General features: G+C 33.6%; 2 protein-coding genes and 1 non-coding gene across 6 annotated transcripts; 2 read left to right on the top strand and 1 right to left on the bottom strand.

Annotated features, from left to right (window-relative positions):
• Positions 1-334: 334 nt before the first annotated feature.
• LOC138314304 (coiled-coil domain-containing protein 34-like) lies at positions 335-19,333 on the bottom strand. Of its 4 annotated transcripts, XM_069254574.1 has the most exons (6): positions 19,219-19,333; positions 16,524-16,839; positions 12,878-13,422; positions 11,391-11,408; positions 4,661-4,678; positions 335-809 (listed from the first exon to the last, which is right to left on the bottom strand). In XM_069254574.1, the coding sequence occupies exons 2-6, from the start codon at positions 16,793-16,795 to the stop codon at positions 652-654; spliced, it is 1,011 nt and encodes a 336-aa protein (XP_069110675.1). In that variant the 5' UTR covers positions 16,796-16,839; positions 19,219-19,333; the 3' UTR covers positions 335-651. The 4 variants fall into 4 exon arrangements, with proteins under 4 accessions (XP_069110675.1, XP_069110676.1, XP_069110677.1 ...); XM_069254575.1 differs by lacking the exon at positions 4,661-4,678; XM_069254576.1 differs by lacking the exon at positions 11,391-11,408.
• On the top strand, positions 1,836-10,150 carry LOC138314303 (involucrin-like). The gene is made up of 9 exons (XM_069254573.1): positions 1,836-2,137; positions 4,182-4,431; positions 4,829-5,001; positions 5,165-5,301; positions 5,728-5,847; positions 7,198-7,358; positions 7,746-7,946; positions 8,406-8,501; positions 8,899-10,150. Exons 2-9 carry the CDS (start codon positions 4,183-4,185, stop codon positions 9,127-9,129), a joined length of 1,368 nt encoding a protein of 455 aa, XP_069110674.1. The 5' UTR covers positions 1,836-2,137; position 4,182; the 3' UTR covers positions 9,130-10,150.
• Trnat-agu (transfer RNA threonine (anticodon AGU)) lies at positions 14,609-14,682 on the top strand. The gene has a single exon. It is a non-coding gene; the product is annotated as a tRNA-Thr (tRNA).

Below are 19,333 nucleotides of genomic sequence, written 5' to 3'. Positions count from 1 at the left end.
AATTGATTGGCAAACCATATCCAATCTCCATAGAAACCGATACATTTTCTGTATTATGTGAATAGGTATCGCTTGTGATGTTACATATTTGCAAGCATAATGGCATGTATAAAGAAGCCAGAATGTGTACCTACCTGCATTAGCAGATAAGTATACCTTTATGGGTAGATAACTAAAATATGCAAAGACAGTACTTGTACCTATATTATTTTTTTATCATTCAGCTTTATAGTAAACTGCACAATAACTTTAGTTTCCATAATAAGACATACATATATGACAGACTTTAAAATCTTAATTCCATTTGTAAATTTGGTAAAAGCATTACTCTAGGTTTACCTAAGAATCCTTTATTGTGTTTAACTAAATGCAATAAACAAGTTTATCTTGTGAGCTTAAGTTATTTTTTTTTCAAATCAGAAAAGGTTTTATATTCCCAAGATTCTATTATCACATTGTGTAATGTATACTGGGACTATTAACAAGTTTAAAAGAATGTTTGAAGAATTATAAAAATATCATAAAAGTATGTTTATCTAGATAACCTTTTTTTTTAAAAAATCAATTCAAAGGCATTAATGAAATTTTTGAAGATCTCAAAGAAACTTGGATTCAAGATTTTTTTAAAAGTAATTTACTAATAAATTTTTCTCAGAAGTATTTATTTGGGTTCCATACATAATTTTTTGATTTGCTGGATTTTGTCTTTGTTTTGTTTTTCTCCATCTTCTGCCTAGGGACGGGATTGTGGTGCCAGGGGATAGGGTTGTAGAACGAAGGCGGAGGGTAGGCACTGGTGTCGTGGTAACCTGCAAAACAATAAAGACACGCTAAACAAAATAAATTTTTACACAATAATAATAGCTGTCTGTTCTGTGGATATTAAAAGTTAATGATAACTGCAAAACTTAATTATTGCATTCACTTTATCTATATCCTTTACATCATAAATGACGCTACATGCCTGACATGGGAAGATGTTATTGGGTTAGGGCCGGTAAGAGAAATGCCTGACATGGGAAGATGTTATTGGTTTAGGTACAGAGTGTCCATACTATAAAACTTTCAACAGAAAAATTCATGTAGAGGCATTTTGCATCAAGAGAATTTGAATATATATGTGCGGGAATTATTTACAATTAAAAGGACAGAACACTACATACATTTGTATATTATTCATTATTTGTTATGCTACATGTAGATAACACAAAATTTGTAATTGTACACATTTTTATTATGTACTATATACCGGATAGATCTATGCTTGTAGTACACTTTACTGTATAAATATATATTTCCTACATAGAAATCAACAGATATTAGAGCAACCTTTTTAGAACTAACTAACCAACTATTTTGTTGTTATACATTAATATTCATATATAAAATAAATATCATTAATCATTCATACGTATAATACATATTATGAACATTTAAATTTTAGCCTTTACAACTTATATAGGCACACATACCGTAGTCATACAAACAGTTTTCCCATGATGGTATAGACATATGTATTCAATGAACCTAATACAGAATTTATTTGTATGTAGGGCTGTTTTCAGCTATCTTTTCTATTTATACAATGATGAAAACATATGAAGGACTTGCTTTAGAATGTTTTAATGTCCTACAGAAAGCTGTCTGACCCTGAATTCTGTAAATAGAATGTATTGGCAGGTGATCACATGTGTACAGGTATAACGACACATCAACCAAAAGCCTTGTCATCATACAAATCTAAATAAATCAATTTTCCTAGAAACCTCTCACAATGTCATGCGTATAATTTACTTAGCCAAACCAAAGAACTCAACTGAGCTAAAATATTATATATATGGAGTATTTTTCATTATAAGATCAAAGAGATCCTGATATGAAGATACCAGTATAAAGCTGTCAAGGCCTTGTAATCAGACAACACCTGTACACTCTGCTTTTACTCTCTGTTCATGCTTCAACAACTATACTGTCACCAACGTAAACAGAGTGCCTAGCAACGACCTGGATGAGCATGTGTAGAGCTGCTAAAACACTAAAAGGATATGATTGGACCGGCCTAAGACTATTGGCACGGCTAGGAAATTAAGCAGCTTGTGTTTAATCTAAGACGGGAGAATTGTAACCCATTTATCAGGTAAGTGGACCTTTAGTAAATCTCAGGTAACAGGGTATAATCTTTATATAGACAGGTATACTATCATCATAGGTTTATTTTAATCAGAACTTAATCGGAAGATTATATTATGTCAACCTGTCTTAACAACACATGATAAGGTTGATAGTTGTTACATGCATCGGTATTAAATAATCACAAGTACACATGTACTGTGACTATATACTGTCACATGTAACTAATTCTGAGTAGTGATGTGCTGTGATGATTGGTAATCAAAAGGTGTCTGACATACAAATGTACATGTATGCATTCTATCACTATATAACTACTGATTTGTAAAGGTACCTGACGAGTGACATATACATTCTACCACAAATATATACTAATAAGCTTAAGATGTAAAAATATTAAACCATTAAATTAAACCAGGAACTTCCGAAACATACATTCATACAGAGAATTACATTGCACACATGAGAGGCTGTCATTACATTACCATAGCTGTAAAATAGGACATTAAACATTTTCACCCAATCAAAGAATCAAGTCTCAAACTATGTATACCAAACTTACAGTCTATACATACATATATAGCAGAAAATTCATATAACCGGTACCAATAATGTTATCATCAAGACAGCCCTAATTAAGTTCTGAGGATGATAATGATGATATCGATGATGGCTATGTATCTCAGTACTATATAAACACATGATAAAGGTTAGGCTTAAAGTACATGTTTCTGGGTACAAGATTAGAAATATTGATTATCATGTAAACTGGCATCTAATGAATAGGGCAGAGGATTGAGATAATAAATTGTGGATTACTAATTATGTTATTGAGAACTACGGCATTAATATTAATATAATTAGTAATCAAAGAGTAAAAGAAGAAGAAAATTCTTTCAAGTTATGTCTTTATAAACAATATAATAGGAAAATAGCAGACAAAGAGAAAATTAATAAAGTCCAGCAACAGGTTAACTATGATATTATTGTTGGACATAACATTTTCTCAAAGCTACAACAATTCAAAACACTAAACTATAATATCCAATTTTCGATGATATTCATGGCATAAATCTCACTTTACTGTAAGTGTGGGAAATCGAATGAAAGAGAACTTCATACATTATTGTTAAACAACAATTAACCACACAGGGCTCAATAGCCACAAGTACATTACAAACAGACCTATGTAGTTTTACAGCCATTGTGTGTTGCCTGAATACAATAATTGATTTCCATCGAGCCTTTCTCTATATACCAATTACCGGACAAATTTTCCTTTATCAACGGCATGTTGTCTGAGCAGGATGTTCTGTTCAATACTCCCTTTAACTACGGTAATTTCAACAAATATTTTCAACTGACTTTTAAATCATGTCTGTACACATGTAAATAAACCAATAAAATAAAAATAGCACATGATTTTGCCGAGTTTTAAAATTTCATTGCTCTTTTTAAAGCGGTTTACACCAATGTCTTCAGTGTAAAGTGAAAATCTATATTTTGGCATATATATCGCCTCCTCTAAACCTGGCAGGTAGATTGAATATTGATCTGCCAACAGACATATACATCAGTGATTATGGAACATGTAAGGAAAGGTTATATATCAAACGATAAACAAAAGACACCTGTGGGCCTGTATTGCTTATATTATCTTACTGAAAGGGAAAATTCAGTGAAGTTGGTCACTGGGGAAAGAATGAAGCATCTTTTATTATGGTGTGCTAATTATAATTATAAGTGTGCCTTCACCAAAACCAAATCTATGTGTAAAAAAAATGCTACCTAATAATAGTAAATTTGAAATAGCCTTTGCACATAAAGTTAGATTTTCTGTTGTCATAGTATTATGCATAGTCATCTATGCACTTGTGTCTAGAATGGAGTTATCTTTATAGAAAGCTTCAGTGTGCATCAATAGTAATTCCAGTACACATAATTAATCATTGAGCAGCAAATTACTGCATCTAGTCATTCTACTTTACATCTATGAAGTAAGATTTTTTTAAGTGAAAGACATTCCGCTTATCAAACTTTATATTTCACAGGATGCAACAAGAGCAGCAAACTTTCACCAACCAGGCACCTGTACAGAAACCATATGTCGCCCCATCGATGGGACCTAAAATTACAGCCCCTCCCCCTAGTACCATAGACGGGAAGTACGCTGCTGAGCACCTAGGGGGCGCTCTCACTCTTGCTCTGGCTGAGATAGCAACATGTCGACCTAGTGATCCAATAGAATACCTAGCACACTGGCTCTACAAATACAAGGCCAACACAGACCATCATAAACAGGTGAGAGTTTTTTTTTACTTTATCCTTCATGGAGATCATAGTTACAACAACCTAGAGTTCATACACACATGTACTGAAACAATAATCACCCTATAGCCAACAACAAGAGTGTTTAATATTCTTTGCAAAAAGTTATACTTCTTAGTACCTGAAACAACTTGTTTTAGATCATATTATATCTAGCAGCTAGCACTACATTCAGATATGTATATTATTTATTTATACTTACCATAGAAAGCGTCAGGGACTGTAGAGAACAAGATCAGATGATTTAAATTTTTAATGCTAAGTAAGGAAGAAAATAGTCTTTGCTATGGCTACATGTATTTATAATATTCAAAGTGCGACTTGGAAAGTAAATGATAAATGATTATGGACATGAAAAATTGATTGACAGCAACTGGCAGAAGCCAAACAGCTGGAGGAAGAGGAAGCAGAGATGGTGAGAGCAAGAGAGAGGAAAGAGAAGAGACTAGCAGAACAAAAGCAGATGGAGCAAGAAGCAAGAGAGAAGGCAGAAAGAGAGGAAGAGGAACGACGCAAGAGAGAGCAGGAAGATCTACAGAGAAAGTATGGAAAGAAAAACTTATATATATGCTTCATAAGATACGTATCTTTAAATATGTAAATATCTTTAGAGTTCTTCCAATGATATCAACCTTTTAATGTAACGTTTACAAGATGTCCAATTAATAAGTCACCAATATTTAACATGGCAACAACATGGTTTTAGAGCAAAGGAAGCTGCCCTGGCCCAGAGACCAAATCTGGAAACTTTGAAGGAGGAAGAGGGAGAGGAAGATGCAGAACGAGGCCGAGAGAAAGACTTCACAGGGCAGACAGAGTTGCACAGACTAGCTTCAACGCCAGGTATTGCACTGAAGAGAGAGAGAGAGTGGACATAAATGGTGATAGCGGTGGGATGCTATACACTGTATATAAATGAAGCGTCGCAGGTTAAGGTTACTAACATATTTAGTGTAACATTGATAAAAAATTACATACACTGATGAAGGAATGGTGAAGGGGTCAGACTTCCAGAGAACAGACAGCTATATGCTGAAATGGTTCCATTTCAAATAAAGGGGAAACAGAAAGAACGGTTATACCTGGTAGGAAGATATAACATGTGAGTTAGGAGTACTGACATTTAAAGGAGATATATCTAAGGGCACAGAGTCTGATAATGACCGGCAGAGAAGATCAGAATTGACTGTATATGGGAGTCATGTACATGTATAAAGCTAATTAGAATACATTTGAAGAAGTACTGAAATTATACCTGAACTGTTCCAGAATCTGCCCTGTTGTCAGTACTGAACATGGGATACAGTCTGGCAGAGAGAAATGGGGAAAACCAAACCCCTAGGGAGTTAGCTTTGGAAAAAGGCTACCAAGACCATGTTGATACAATAGGTAAGATTAAGCAACCCTGCTTCGGTTGAAGAAAATAAGATGACTTTATACACACAGTTGACATTAACATTTATTAATAACCTTTTTTTGTTAGTAATTATCACAAGACTCACATTGGTATTGATACCATACAAATATGCTATCCAATACATAGGTTTCACAAAGTAATTTACTTTGACCTTTTGACCTCGCATCTTATTGCCGTCTAAGGCCCCGGGGGTCAGCCCTATCATTTGTACAATTTCAAATCCCAACCCTATAAGGATGCTAGGCCCCCGGGGGGTCAGCCCTATCATTTGCACAATTTTGAATTCCCACACTATAAGGATACTACCATTGTATTATGGGTGCTATAACGTGCTTAGTTTCAGAGAAGAAGTCGTTTATATGGAAATAGCCAAATTGGCCCCTTTTGACCCCGCCCCTCAGGCCCCCGGGGGGTCAGCCCCATCATTTGTACAATTTTGAATCCCCACCCTATAAGGATGCTACCATTGCATTATGGGTGCTATCCCATGCTTGGTTTCAGAGAAGAAGTCGTTTATATGGAAATAGCCAAATTGACCCCTTTTGACCCCGCCCCTCAGGCCCCCGGGGGGTCAGCCCCATCATTTGTAGCCAAATTGAACCCTTTTGACCCCGCCCCTCAGGCCCCCGGGGGTCAGCCCCATCATTTGTACAATTTTTAATCCCCACCCTATAATGATACTACCATTGCATTATGAGTGCTATCTCATGCTTAGTTTCAGAGAAGAAGTCGTTTATATGGAAATAGCCAAATTGACCCCATTTGACCCCGCCCCTCAGGCCCCGGGGGGTCAGCCCCATCATTTGTACAATTTTGAATCCCCACCCTATAAGGATGCTACCATTGCATTATGGGTGCTATCCCATGCTTGGTTTCAGAGAAGAAGTCGTTTATATGGAAATAGCCAAATGGACCCCATTTGACCCCGCCCCTCAGGCCCCCGGGGGGTCAGCCCCATCATTTGTACAATTTTGAATCCCCACCCTATAAGGATGCTACCATTGCATTATGGGTGCTATCCCATGCTTGGTTTCAGAGAAGAAGTCGTTTATATGGAAATAGCCAAATGGACCCCATTTGACCCCGCCCCTCCTTAACTTAAAATTCAAAAATAACATAAGGAATACAATATAAACTTAAGTAGTCACAATTTCAATTCATAGTTCAAGCATGGTATGATCCACCATATACTTTAATTTGCCTCAAACATTGGTAATTGTCAGGGAATTTTCATTTTTCTTTATTTCATTATTTATGTATTCCAGTAACACCTATGTATAGTTTATATATATCTACAAATTTTGAATTTCAAAACATTTCAGATGAGTTTGTACAAAGCCTTGTTGAGAACGAGAAGTTTACCGAGTTAGAGAAGCTACTATTGGACGGTTATGACCAATGGGAGGTTGTGTTACAAAATGTCAAGGCAAAGGAACCATCAGAAGGAATCATCGGGTTTATAGACTCCATTGCAGACTATCAGGTATATCAAAGTAATTCGCCATTATTCAGTTAAAAACATCAAACATTTCAACTTCTTTTAAATATTATCTTGAAAATATTAGAAAATGAAACACTTTATGATCGCAAGAGTAATAGTACATGTGTCATATATGACCTTGATTAGTTTTTGATTTGACAAATTGACTTGAGATGTAAGAATTCAACAGACTAGTTTCCTTTCGTGGGATGTAGTAGTAGTCTGCTTCTAATATTGAATTCTTCCAGGAACTATTTTCTTATTGTCTTCCCAAAACATCACATAAGTAAAATTGAGTAAGCTTATAAGAGCATCTCACATAGTCAATAACCCACATTGGTCACCTCTTTGAAGTCACATATGTTAATCTAATTTCTGATACTTCCACAGGAGAGGATATCTGCAGTACTAAAGGCGGCACAGACGGGTGTAGTGCGCGATTTACAGCAGGCATTAGAAAGGAGAAGTCTCGCTATTGCCCGAGACAAATGTGGGCGAGGCCCTTTACACTTAGCTTTACTCGCCAACCAATCAGACGCTGCCCAGTATATTGTAACCAACTTCCCCGAGACACTGAAAGCTAGAGATAATGTAAGTGCTAAGCTTTTCCATAGTTTCTCTCTCAAAGTAGCTTGAAACTTTGACTTCCTGATAATGTATTCCTTTACCGGATTCTACATGTACATGAACAAAAAATAGTTTAATATGGAGGATAATGATCAAGGTATCGTTAATTAGATAGATTGATAACAAATTTAAAGCTAGATCGAGAGCCCCTGAGAACAAATCACAGATCTACTAGTTATATATTCTATCAACAAAAGGCATGCAAATGTATGAAATGCGCTTTGTCATGACCAAGACATGAACCATGTATATTGCTCCAAATTCATCATAAGGATAAAACCAATGATAACCAAAATTTGTCAGTGTTGTGCCATCGATATTGATATTCTGAACAAACATGTTTTTTTTTTCCCTTTAACTCACTGTGGTATTAAATTACAATATGTAGTTAAGAGACATTATACTGTTGTTTTTTTCCATCAGATGTACCGTACACCCCTTCACTACGCCATGGCACTGTCAGAAGATCTTGCCCAACTCCTTATAGACAACGGAGCCAATGTGAAAGTCAAAGATGCAGTAAGTATTCAAAAGCTTATAACCTGTTTGAAATTATGAATGATCAAGTTTTCATAAGACATCACAATGAAGCAATTACAACACACCATGGATGCAATATATTTTGTATATGACAATGTTAAAACTTTCACTGTTATATTGATGATCTACATAAATGTTTAATTTATACAAATGTTAAGTTTAAAATTTACTTTATGTAGCGTAGTGTATGAATTCTTAAAGTTGCTCGTATATGCAATGTAATTTCATACCCAAGCGATGCAAATCATTAAAGCAATGTTAAGTCACGTTAAAAATTTCTTTTGAATGATTTTATCCTTCATGAGTCAGAGATGATAAAACATAATATTCAATGTTCATTTCTTGATGAAAACAATGTGTATTGTTTGTTTAATAGAAACAGAAAGTTGCTGCTTATTACAAAGAGAACCCCAGTGATATACAGACATTGCAGAGTTCTCTCCCCTCCATCGAGGAAAGTCAGGGTCAAACGGAAATGACACAGCAGAGTCAAGGTCAAACGGAAATGCCGCAGGAAAGTCAAGGTCAAATAGAAACTACACAACAGAGTCAAGGTCAAACAGAAATGCCACAACAGAGTGAACAAGGTCAAGGACAACAGGCCTAGAAATGTAATAAAACATACATAAAAGTTTAAAATGGATTCAAATGTTTGAATAACAATGGTGACATCCCTAGGAGAGTATATTATTGTAATGACCAAGGAATATAAATGTAACAATTCATCTCCATGAACAATTTGCAAAATTAAACAACACCATCAGATACTGATTGAAATTGTGACAACTACTTCTGTACAACATATTTGCATAAGATCATTTAAATAAAGAAGAATATACATGTAACAGCAATAGTTTATTTGAAACTAATATGCTTAGGGATATATTGTATATATGTGTCTGCCAATTAATAAACTGTTCCTCAGGATTTGTCATTCAGATCATAATACGTTGCCATACACTTGTGTTTGTGAAATGAATCAATATCAATGAGAATGTTTTTCGATTCACCTTGAAGAATCTATTTCCTCACATGATTACTACATGATGGAGCTGTCATCATCAAAAGTGGATATAGCAATAGTTTGACAGCACGCCGTTGCGGGAAATAGCTTAAAAATGTTTAGTGTTATAACTTTTCATGATGACTTGTATTATAAACAGTTTAGTAGATATTCACCTTGCACTTATTTCATCATGATTATAGCTGTAATTTTAAATTATATTTGATTTAATTATTTAGTGGAATGTGAAGGGTATATTGTATATTATGTGAGGCGACATCTTCACACTTATAGATATAAATCAACAGAAGATATGAACTTATTCACCCATGAAAACTCTTCTTGTACAGTTCAATTTAACTTGTTTGTACAGTTCAATTTAACTTGTGTGTACAGTTCAATTTAACTTATTTGTACAGTTAATTAGTGAACAAGGTGTGAATACCAGTAAGGTACAGATATCGATTTGCTCACTAGATGGAGATCTAAACATACAATAATTGATAATTATTAATGAAAATAAATGTACATGTACATGTATTTATTGAATTTTTACAATATGACATTTTTTCTATGTAATGCACAAAACTACGCAGAAATGATTAAATTTATGATTATCAAACAGCATCTTCGTTTATGTCTTAGCCTTTTAAACAGAAATATTTGTTGAATACATTTTTTTATATACATGTAGCTACATACATTGTACATTTAAATACATGTATGATTTCATGATACAACATGTTCATGTATATCTATTTATCAAGGATCAAACCTTTTATGAAAATTATACAAAAACTTTATCTACTTATCTATTCAAACCACTCTTATTAAGTGACCTTAATTACCAATCAATTGAGAAATTTAAGTGTATATAACATTTCTGTGGGAAAAATCATACTCCCATTTTTGTGTTGCCAAGTTTGACAGTAAAACTTCAATTCATGGTACTACTATTACCTAATTATACTCAAGTTATTGGAAAAAAGATAAATGTTTTAAAGATGCTCCACCGCTGACAGGGCATAAATCTAAATGATACCCATCATTTTAACAATAAATTGGTGTTTAATCGTATATAATTATGACTAACTAACATAAGAACAATTCAAAATATCTATTTTGCTTTGGAGCTTTTTGCTTTTTTGCATTTGCTTTTACTACATTCCATATAGGACATATAGTGCCACGTATTTTTTTCGGGATGCAATTAATTATTTTTAATATTTTGATATTGAAGTAAAATTGGAAGCTCAAACTTTTTAAGTGTGATAATTGTGTAAAGTAAGTAACTTTTGTAACTGAAGAAAAACACTAAATTGTCTGCTCCTGTTTTTGATAGAGAGAAATTACCATTTGTCAGTGGTGGAGCATCTTTAAATACAAAAAATCGGCAATGAGATTTATTTTCTCTTTAAAAATTAATCCCAAGTCTAAAGATATACGGCTACATATAGCTCCCACTAAATTAAATCTAACTTGAAAACATTGTTATAATATATTTTACACCTAGTTTTCAATTGTTTTTACCTGAATTTATTGAACATTAAATTATGTATTATGATAAATTATAGCTACTCATGATCAGTAAATAAGTATAAGCATTTTCCACATTGAAAGCACTGCCACCATATATAGAGTGCATTGTCGTTAAATTAACAATTACACATGGAATAAAGTCAAATTGCATATCGAATAAGTAAACAAGATAGAACCAAGAACAAGTGGAAGTCGGATAGAGAAAACACACAAAAAATTGAACATGTCAACTTGTGTAAAACAACAAAACAGTATTAACCATAACCGACACAACTCTTCATGTCAAATAACCGAGACAATACAACTCATATCCAACAGATAATTACCTGGATATTGGGATATTCCTGATATAGTAAATATAACATCACATAATCTTATTATAACAGATGATCTACATTTATATATATATATACATGATGAATTCACTGTATTGAGCTACATGATGAATTCACTGTATTGAGCTACAATCCTTATGGGTGCAACTACCTTGTAACTCAATCTGATTGAAATTTAGATTTGAAATTCCGCTCCCCTACGTATACGATGCTGTATGTTACGTTCCAATACAACATCTAACACCTCAGCATGACCCCTGTCCTAGAATCGGAACCTCTCGGGACAAACTGTTAGCTGTTTATACTTCCGAATGAATCAACCACACCGAAGATTCCGTAGGCGAGACGCTGATTGGCTAACCAATGGGGTCACGCTGAGGTGACCCCTAACAGGACATGGTTAGATCTTGTTTTGGAGCGTATCATAGAGCATTGTAGTGGAGCGGAATTACAAGTCTAATTTTAATTAGATTGCTTTGTAATTATAAGCCTGTTTCCTACTTATTAATTCAACAATACAGTTGACTTAATAGTCTATTATTGAATTATAAGTAATACAAAATTAAATGTTAGATTAGCTTGATTTTTACCTGAAAATCTTTCTTGTTAAATTGCATTATCCAGAAAGTCATAATTACCTGACCTGACTTTATCAGAAATTACTAAGTTTTAAACTCTCTTATCCTTATAGTTAAAGTGTAACAAGTATATTATAATTGATTGAAACAAATTTTGTTTTGCAACATCTCACTAGCTACTTGACCTACCAGTATCTTGCAATTGGTAAATTTTACTCAATCTAATTATATACATGAAATTCCAGCTCCAATACGTATACGATGCTGTATGTTACGTTCCAATACAACATCTAACACCTCAGTATGACCTGGCCTAGAATCAGAACATCTTGGGACAAACTGTTAGCTGTTTATACTTCCGAATGAATCAATCTGCTAGTAGTCACCCAGCATCATTGAATTGTTAGATCTTGTATTTAGGAGCATATCATAGAGCATTGTAGTGGAAGCGAAATTACAAGTCTAATTTTAATTAAATTGCCTTGTAATTATAAGCCTGTTTCCTACTACTTAATTCAACAAGCACAGTTGACTATAGTACTATTATTAAATTATAAGTAATACAAAATTAAATGTTAGTTAGCTTGATTTTTACCTGAAAATCTTTCTCGTTAAATTGCATTATCCAGGAAGTCATAATATACCTGACCTGACTTATCATAAATTACTAAGTTTTAACTCTCTTATCCTTATAGTTAAAGTGTTGAACAAGTATAATTATAATTGATTGAAACAAATTTTGTTTCGCAACATCTCACTAAGCTACTTGACCTACCAGTATCTTGCAATTGGTGCATCTGCTAGTAGTCACCCAGCATCACTGACCCCCAGTATAATTAAGTTTCCCATTTGTTTGTTTACTAGAGAATTCTGTTTGAACACACTACTATAGCTACCTACCTGTGAGTTTACCAGAGGTGTAGCCAAAGCTATTAGGTACAGACTTCGGCCTATTTGCTGCCTTCTGACACCATTCCTTATATTTCTCTTCCGCTTTCTTCTGTTTCTCAGCCTGCTTCATCTCTTGATCCTGTCTCATCTGTTGTTCCTTTCGTTCTTTCTCCTTCAGAGACTTGTTTTTCTCCGCCTTCCACTTTTTAAACTCTATCTCAGCTTTCTGGGATATGTCTCTTTCTTTATCAGCTTTCAATTTTTCCTCCATTTTCACTCGCTGTTGTTCCAATTTTTTGCGTATTCTTGTCCTCTCTTGTTTTTCTGCCAACCATTTTCTACGATTTTCCTCCGCTTTCTCTTTGTTCTTTTCCTTCATTTGTTTTTCCTCCTCTAGTTTCTGTTTTTGCTCTTTCTTTTCCAGAACCTTTTGCTTCCTTGACTTTCGTTCTGATTTGGTCTTGGATATTAACCATCTTTCCCAAGGTGACAAGTTTTCTTCTACACTTTCCGTGACTTCTGTGTAGGTACTTTCATCATACTCAGCCAATTTTCTGTAAAAAAATAAACGATAATAAAATATATAGAAAAAAGTATAGTTCTCTTTAAACCCTGAAAATTACTGTATGGTTTGTGTTTTTATAAAGTCTTTCGATTAATTATAATATGTCAAGACATCAAATTATAAGCTAATATTATTAAGACACTTTCAGTGTCTGTTGTATTTTAAAAAACCTATTATCTCTATAATTTCTATAAATTTTGGTTTTGATGTGTCCAACATTTTTCATTGCAATTTAGATAGCCACTAAAATCTAATCGATTTTGTGGTGATGAATTTTCCTATATCTTATATGGAAATAATATCAATAACATGCCAACTTAATTGTTAAACTAAATCACACTTTAAAATAAGATAAATTGATTTACAGTAATCAAACATACAATAAACCATCAGTATTTGATTAGTTAACATTGCCACTTATATCTATCCCATATGTTATATAGTTATCTTTTTTTACTACCTGCGTATAGTACATTGTATGCTGAGAAATGTTTGCACTCCACCCTAAACTTAATATCCTGAGATTATACTTAAACAAGCAAATTCATGGAATTTATATCCCCCCGCTCTCGTTTATCAAAGGCCCATAACTCCCCCAAATAGGGTCCAATGAAAGTGCTGAGCAAACACATCTGAGCCCTCGACCTTGGCACATTTAACCATGTGACCAATATATCATCACATGAAGATTGTCTGCAAAGCTCTGGCATCTATATATATAGACCATAGATGTCATAGGAAGATAGTTTAATGCTTAATGAATAATCTTTTAAAATTGCAGTTATTCAAGTTAACCTCTACCTCTTCTATCCCACCTGACACAACTCTTCAATCATATATTAAACATTATGGATATTAGGTATAATCCAAGATCCCTGTGTCAGAATTTAAATGCTGACTGGTTACTTTATATTGTCCAAAACTGAATTTGAAACTTGCATATACATGTACATGAACTTTTTGATTTTATCATTATGTACATGGTAGTAAATTTATCCATTCCAAAATTCATATTTGAATATAATATATTGATGATATCTGGCCATGGTCAGGGTATTTTCTTTCCTGTTATCCAATGGGGTATAATACCTACAGTATATACAGATCAATACTGAGTGTATGATGGGACAGTGAGCTATATATAAACATCTTATCTACAGCCCTCTCACAACTGTGGCTCCATAGCTCAGTTGGTTAGAGCGCCAGTCTAGTAAACTGGAGGTCGAGGGTTCGACTCCCCCTGGAGCCTGTTTTTGTGTTTTTGGTTTTTTTTCCTTCAATTATCATTTACATTACCATTTCCCCATTCACATATGTAGTTAACACAAACAGTTCTGTACAAAGGATAATTAATAAATCTGCTGATGCCAAACAATAAATGAAACAGAATACAAACCAGTGACTTACATCTATAATTATATATTACCTTATGTTATATTATTACTATTCAATAACAGCAAGGTCTCAAATCACCCATCTGCTACTTGATAAGGCCAATAAAAATATGTCTGTTTAGGGTTACCCGAACGACCCTAATTTTTTACCCCCAGACCCTAATTTTTTTCCCACTTTTCTACGAAAAAAAATCATTAAAAAGTTGGGATTTTGATCTCAGACTCCGGATCCGGCCATCATTTTAGTGTAAAAAAAAAACTAAAAAAAATCGAAGTACTGAAAGTATTGAAGGGGTTGGATTACATTTTCCATATTACAGACAGTTTATTTCTTTGAATCAATTTATACATTTTTAGCACAGAAAGACGCAGTCTTTAAATTTCTTTTCATTTTGATGCCATCATGCAGTAGAATTTTTAACCAAAACAAAACAGTAGTGTGTTGCCTAAACATAAGTGTGCAACCTTATACAGGATAGTTGCTTAGAGTTACTTCCCTTGCTTGTAGTTTATAATTAGTCTTCAGAATGATCTCCTTTGTGTTCACCCTTCTGTAAAACGTTTTTTTTTAATCGTGAATGAAGGTCAAGGACATTTATTTGAAGAAACTTGATAGCCCTTCATTTGACAGCATGTCACAGGCCTTACAGGTAAATATCAGTTCTCTAGGCCTCTTAGTTATTGACCAGAAGTTGTCTAAAAATTTAAGCCAATTTGACTCCTGTGACCTTATTATTATGAAGGTCATTCATTCAGAAGAGAGGGAGTCACCATGGTATTTATAAAATTATTTTTTTGCCTCCACATCCCAATTGCAAGGATGTTTCTTATCAGATTTGGCTAAAATCAATCAAGAACTTTATGACTAGCTAGTAACATCTTAAAGAAATTGTTGATTGCCAAATTGCATAAGTTCACCAGTGATTTCGGTCAGGTGTCATGAGTTATCAAACAATTGAAAAACCAATCTTTTTCAGTTGGTTAACAGCGTCTTAAATAAAGTTCTTCAAGATGTCTAGGTATAAGGTATCAATAAATATTTTATCTATACATCATGGTAGAACCCTAAATCCATGCTCTCTAGTCTTTGATTTGGCTAACTTTTTAGTCTTTACGTAACCGTTGGTGACTATATAGTCGACAGCATTTTATCCTCCCTCTTCCATGTTGTCGACTTTAGTCAACAATAAATATTGACATTTTCTCTATACAATAAATATCCTAGCTATCATATTCCAATTTTCAATGCAGTCATATATGAAAAGTATTGAAGTCCAAAACAAATTTTCTGGATATTGAATAAATATCTGTTTCGATCACGTATATATTTTTCTTGTGGCAAAGGAACAAGATGAGTCAAACAGAAAGTCATGAATTAGCATAAACAAAATGGCAGTTTGTTGCACTTTTGCTCCAGATTGCAATATCATTTTGATGGCTTCAATGCAGGTTTTAAATAATTTATAAAACATTTTCTAAGTAAATTCAAAAAATTTCACTACCCGTAGCTTGTTAGAATTAAATAAATTAGCACCCAATTCAACAATTTGTTCAACATTTTCTCAAAAGATTCTGGGGGCAAGACTAATAACTTAAATGGGATAGAATCCAGAAAGAATATGATGTACGGAAAGAGTTAATCAGTCAATGGCAATATGAAAAAAAAAAAAAATAAATAAATTATATATATATTTACCTTTCAATGGCTTTCTTATCTACATAGTGATCTTTCTGAAAATCTTCCTTTTCTTCACTCTCCTCGCTCTTCCTACAATTTTCCTTATCGTAGGTCCAATCCTCGTCATCACTTGGACTTGGACTTATGTAGCTATCGTGATCAAGAACCGAGGTCAGGGAAGCAGTAGATCCATTTGACTCCAATGACAAGGAGCGAGGTCGGAAAACTTGGGGCTCCATCCATTTTGGTTTGGTTACTGTCGCAGTGACAGGCCTTGGGCGCAGACTCATCTTGACATCTGACCGTAGTGACCGCTCCTCACTAGTGCTGGAGTCTGGATATAATAATTAGGAAAGATAAATATAAATTGATTATAAAATTATGATATTAGTTTTCAGAAATTATAGTCATTTATTAATTTTAATAGCCGATGATTATCAGTAAGAAAAAGGGCAAGTAATATCATGATCAAAATAAAAAGAAATGTAATTTCACAGAGTTGGATAAAATTGGTTTGTTAAATCACAATTGATAATTGGGTAAAAAAAATCAACATTATTGTATGTATTACTATTAGGGCTGTAACGAGTATCCGAGTACTCGAGTATTCACGAATTATTGAGAAAGATCGGATACGAGTATTCGTTTACTCCTGATATTTGTGGATCGCGATCTTTCAAAAGCAAAAAATAATACCTTCTTTATGCTGTCATAGCTCAAAAATGTGAAGGAATGTACACTAAAATCTGAATTTCATCAATGTTTTCACTTTGAAGTAGACCGGAAGTACACAAGAGCTGCGTGAAGTAAAGCTAGCAACATGTTATTTTCGTATCCACGCTTCGATGCAGTGTTGTAAACACACTATCTTCATAAAATAATAATGATTCAAACATAATTATTGAATTCTAGAGATGTAAAAGATGATAATTGATTTCGGCATACAAGAAATTCGACCACAATGTGTAATGGCGGACAGCGAGCGAGTTTGAACACTCCACACGCATTTCACCACCATGGGCTTTTCTTGCATATTACAGTAAAACCAACTGATCTAATTTCCATTAGAACTGGTTTTTTCCGATATATGTACAAATTTTAATGTTCTTTTAGCCTGAATTGTCCCTTTAATTTATAGCCATGATTATCAGTAAGAAAAAAGGCAGTAATATCATGATCAAAATAAAAAAGAAATGTATTTCACAGAGTTGGAAAAATTGGTTCGTTAAATCACAATTGATAATTGGGTAAAAAAAATCAACTATTATTGTATGTATTACTATTGGATGGTAATTTTATAAATCAAATGTACCCATCCACCTTTATTTACATGTTTCAGCTTCTTGCTATACATACATGTATATTTTCTCTAGATCTGATTAGGTTTGCAAAGATGAAACAGCAGTCATTTGAAAAAAAAAATTGAAGTTGAGTACATTTTTGCATGTCTGATTTTATGATATGTTTAAATTGTCTTAAAATATGATTTTGCACTACCGGTAGTATGCATAAATACCTCACACATTTACAACATTAATCATGGCATTAAATTAATCAGGACATGAGTTATCTCCCCAATCATAGTCTATTTTCACCTTTGATCATAATAAGTGTTAGCCTTTTAGATATATTAACTGATTGAATATCATTTATTATTCAAATAAAGAATTTGCCTAACTGTTGACAAGCTTTTTGGCAATAACACACTATTTTCACACTAACAAGGTAATGGAATCATTATCTTCATCCCACAGAAGCTCAGTGCTATTGCTCTTTATTTCCAAGCGTTCAAGTGATTTGGACCACTTTCCAATATAATCAGCTGACCGATAAACGGAATATCTGTTACGGAAATTTTTCTTTCTCAAATGGGGTTTTAGGACAATGATAGAGTGTGAATATAAATGAATACAAAAAATAAACAGAAAATTCGGCTCCGTTACTTCCATAAATTGCACTTTTAATGTTGTATTTTTAGTGGTTATATACTGAAACAGCTAGCTGCGCCCTTTAAGACTTTGCCAAAAATTCATATTAATAACATATCTTCTGTTGTCATTAAGCTTTCAAATTATTTTCGATGCTACCATGTATTGTTTCCTGTTGATATACCGGCACAAAACACCACAGGGGGCCAACTCAATGAAAATGGATGTTGTCATACATTTTTTTTGTATTTGGAGGATGGACTGATGAGTATATATGACAGTCATGTGATTTTTTTCAAAAAATACGAGATTTGAAAAATTATTAAAAAATCGGGATATTTACTATAGTAAATAAATTGAAGAGCACATACGCATATGCAGTAATATAAACGTTTGGAGAGTATGCTTATATTTGTGAAAACATAATTAAACCACCTGAGAACATGGCAACATGTGTAGAAGAAAGTTTGTATGATTTTCCTGGAAAACGTACACGGTCTTCAGTGCGACCAAAGACAAATATAATCGATTTTAATCGATCAATGATTAGTTACACAAAACTAATGATCGGTTTTGAAAATGTTACCGATTCCCAACACTACTAACAAGCCTTAACAATGTGTAGTAAAGTTTTGGTCAAGTGGACAGTCAAGATTCGAGGGAGCTGTCAAATCGTAATCATAATTCGATTAAAATATTTTAGCAAATGAAGAAATCAGATGGTCACTTTTACCAAAAATCAACCAGGTATTCCATGAATGCTGTTCTTGTGCATTTGATCTTACCTTCACTTTAAATCAATTCAAACAACACAGTGATCCACAAGCGGAAGGAGAATCAAGTCTGAATCTGTCGCATGTCAAAACAAAGATTTCAATGTGGCGCTAAGGTAACAGGAAG

The sequence above is a fragment of the Argopecten irradians genome, chromosome 2, assembly GCF_041381155.1.
Source record: "Argopecten irradians isolate NY chromosome 2, Ai_NY, whole genome shotgun sequence".
NCBI lineage: Eukaryota > Metazoa > Mollusca > Bivalvia > Pectinida > Pectinidae > Argopecten > Argopecten irradians.
Note: the sequence above shows the minus strand (reverse complement) of the source record. Positions and strands in the feature narration are given on the sequence as shown.

Excerpts from the sequence above, each read along its gene's own strand:
- LOC138314303 (XM_069254573.1), top strand. The coding sequence starts at position 4,183 with ATGCAACAAGAGCAGCAAACTTTCACCAACCAGGCACCTGTACAGAAA. Across the intron at positions 5,302-5,727 it reads CAGACTAGCTTCAACGCCAG|AATCTGCCCTGTTGTCAGTA; the intron begins GTATTGCACTGA and ends GAACTGTTCCAG. Across the intron at positions 7,359-7,745 it reads ACTCCATTGCAGACTATCAG|GAGAGGATATCTGCAGTACT; the intron begins GTATATCAAAGT and ends ATACTTCCACAG.
- LOC138314304 (XM_069254574.1), bottom strand. The coding sequence starts at position 16,795 with ATGAGTCTGCGCCCAAGGCCTGTCACTGCGACAGTAACCAAACCAAAA. Across the intron at positions 13,423-16,523 it reads GATAAGAAAGCCATTGAAAG|AAAATTGGCTGAGTATGATG; the intron begins GTAAATATATAT and ends ATTTTTTTACAG.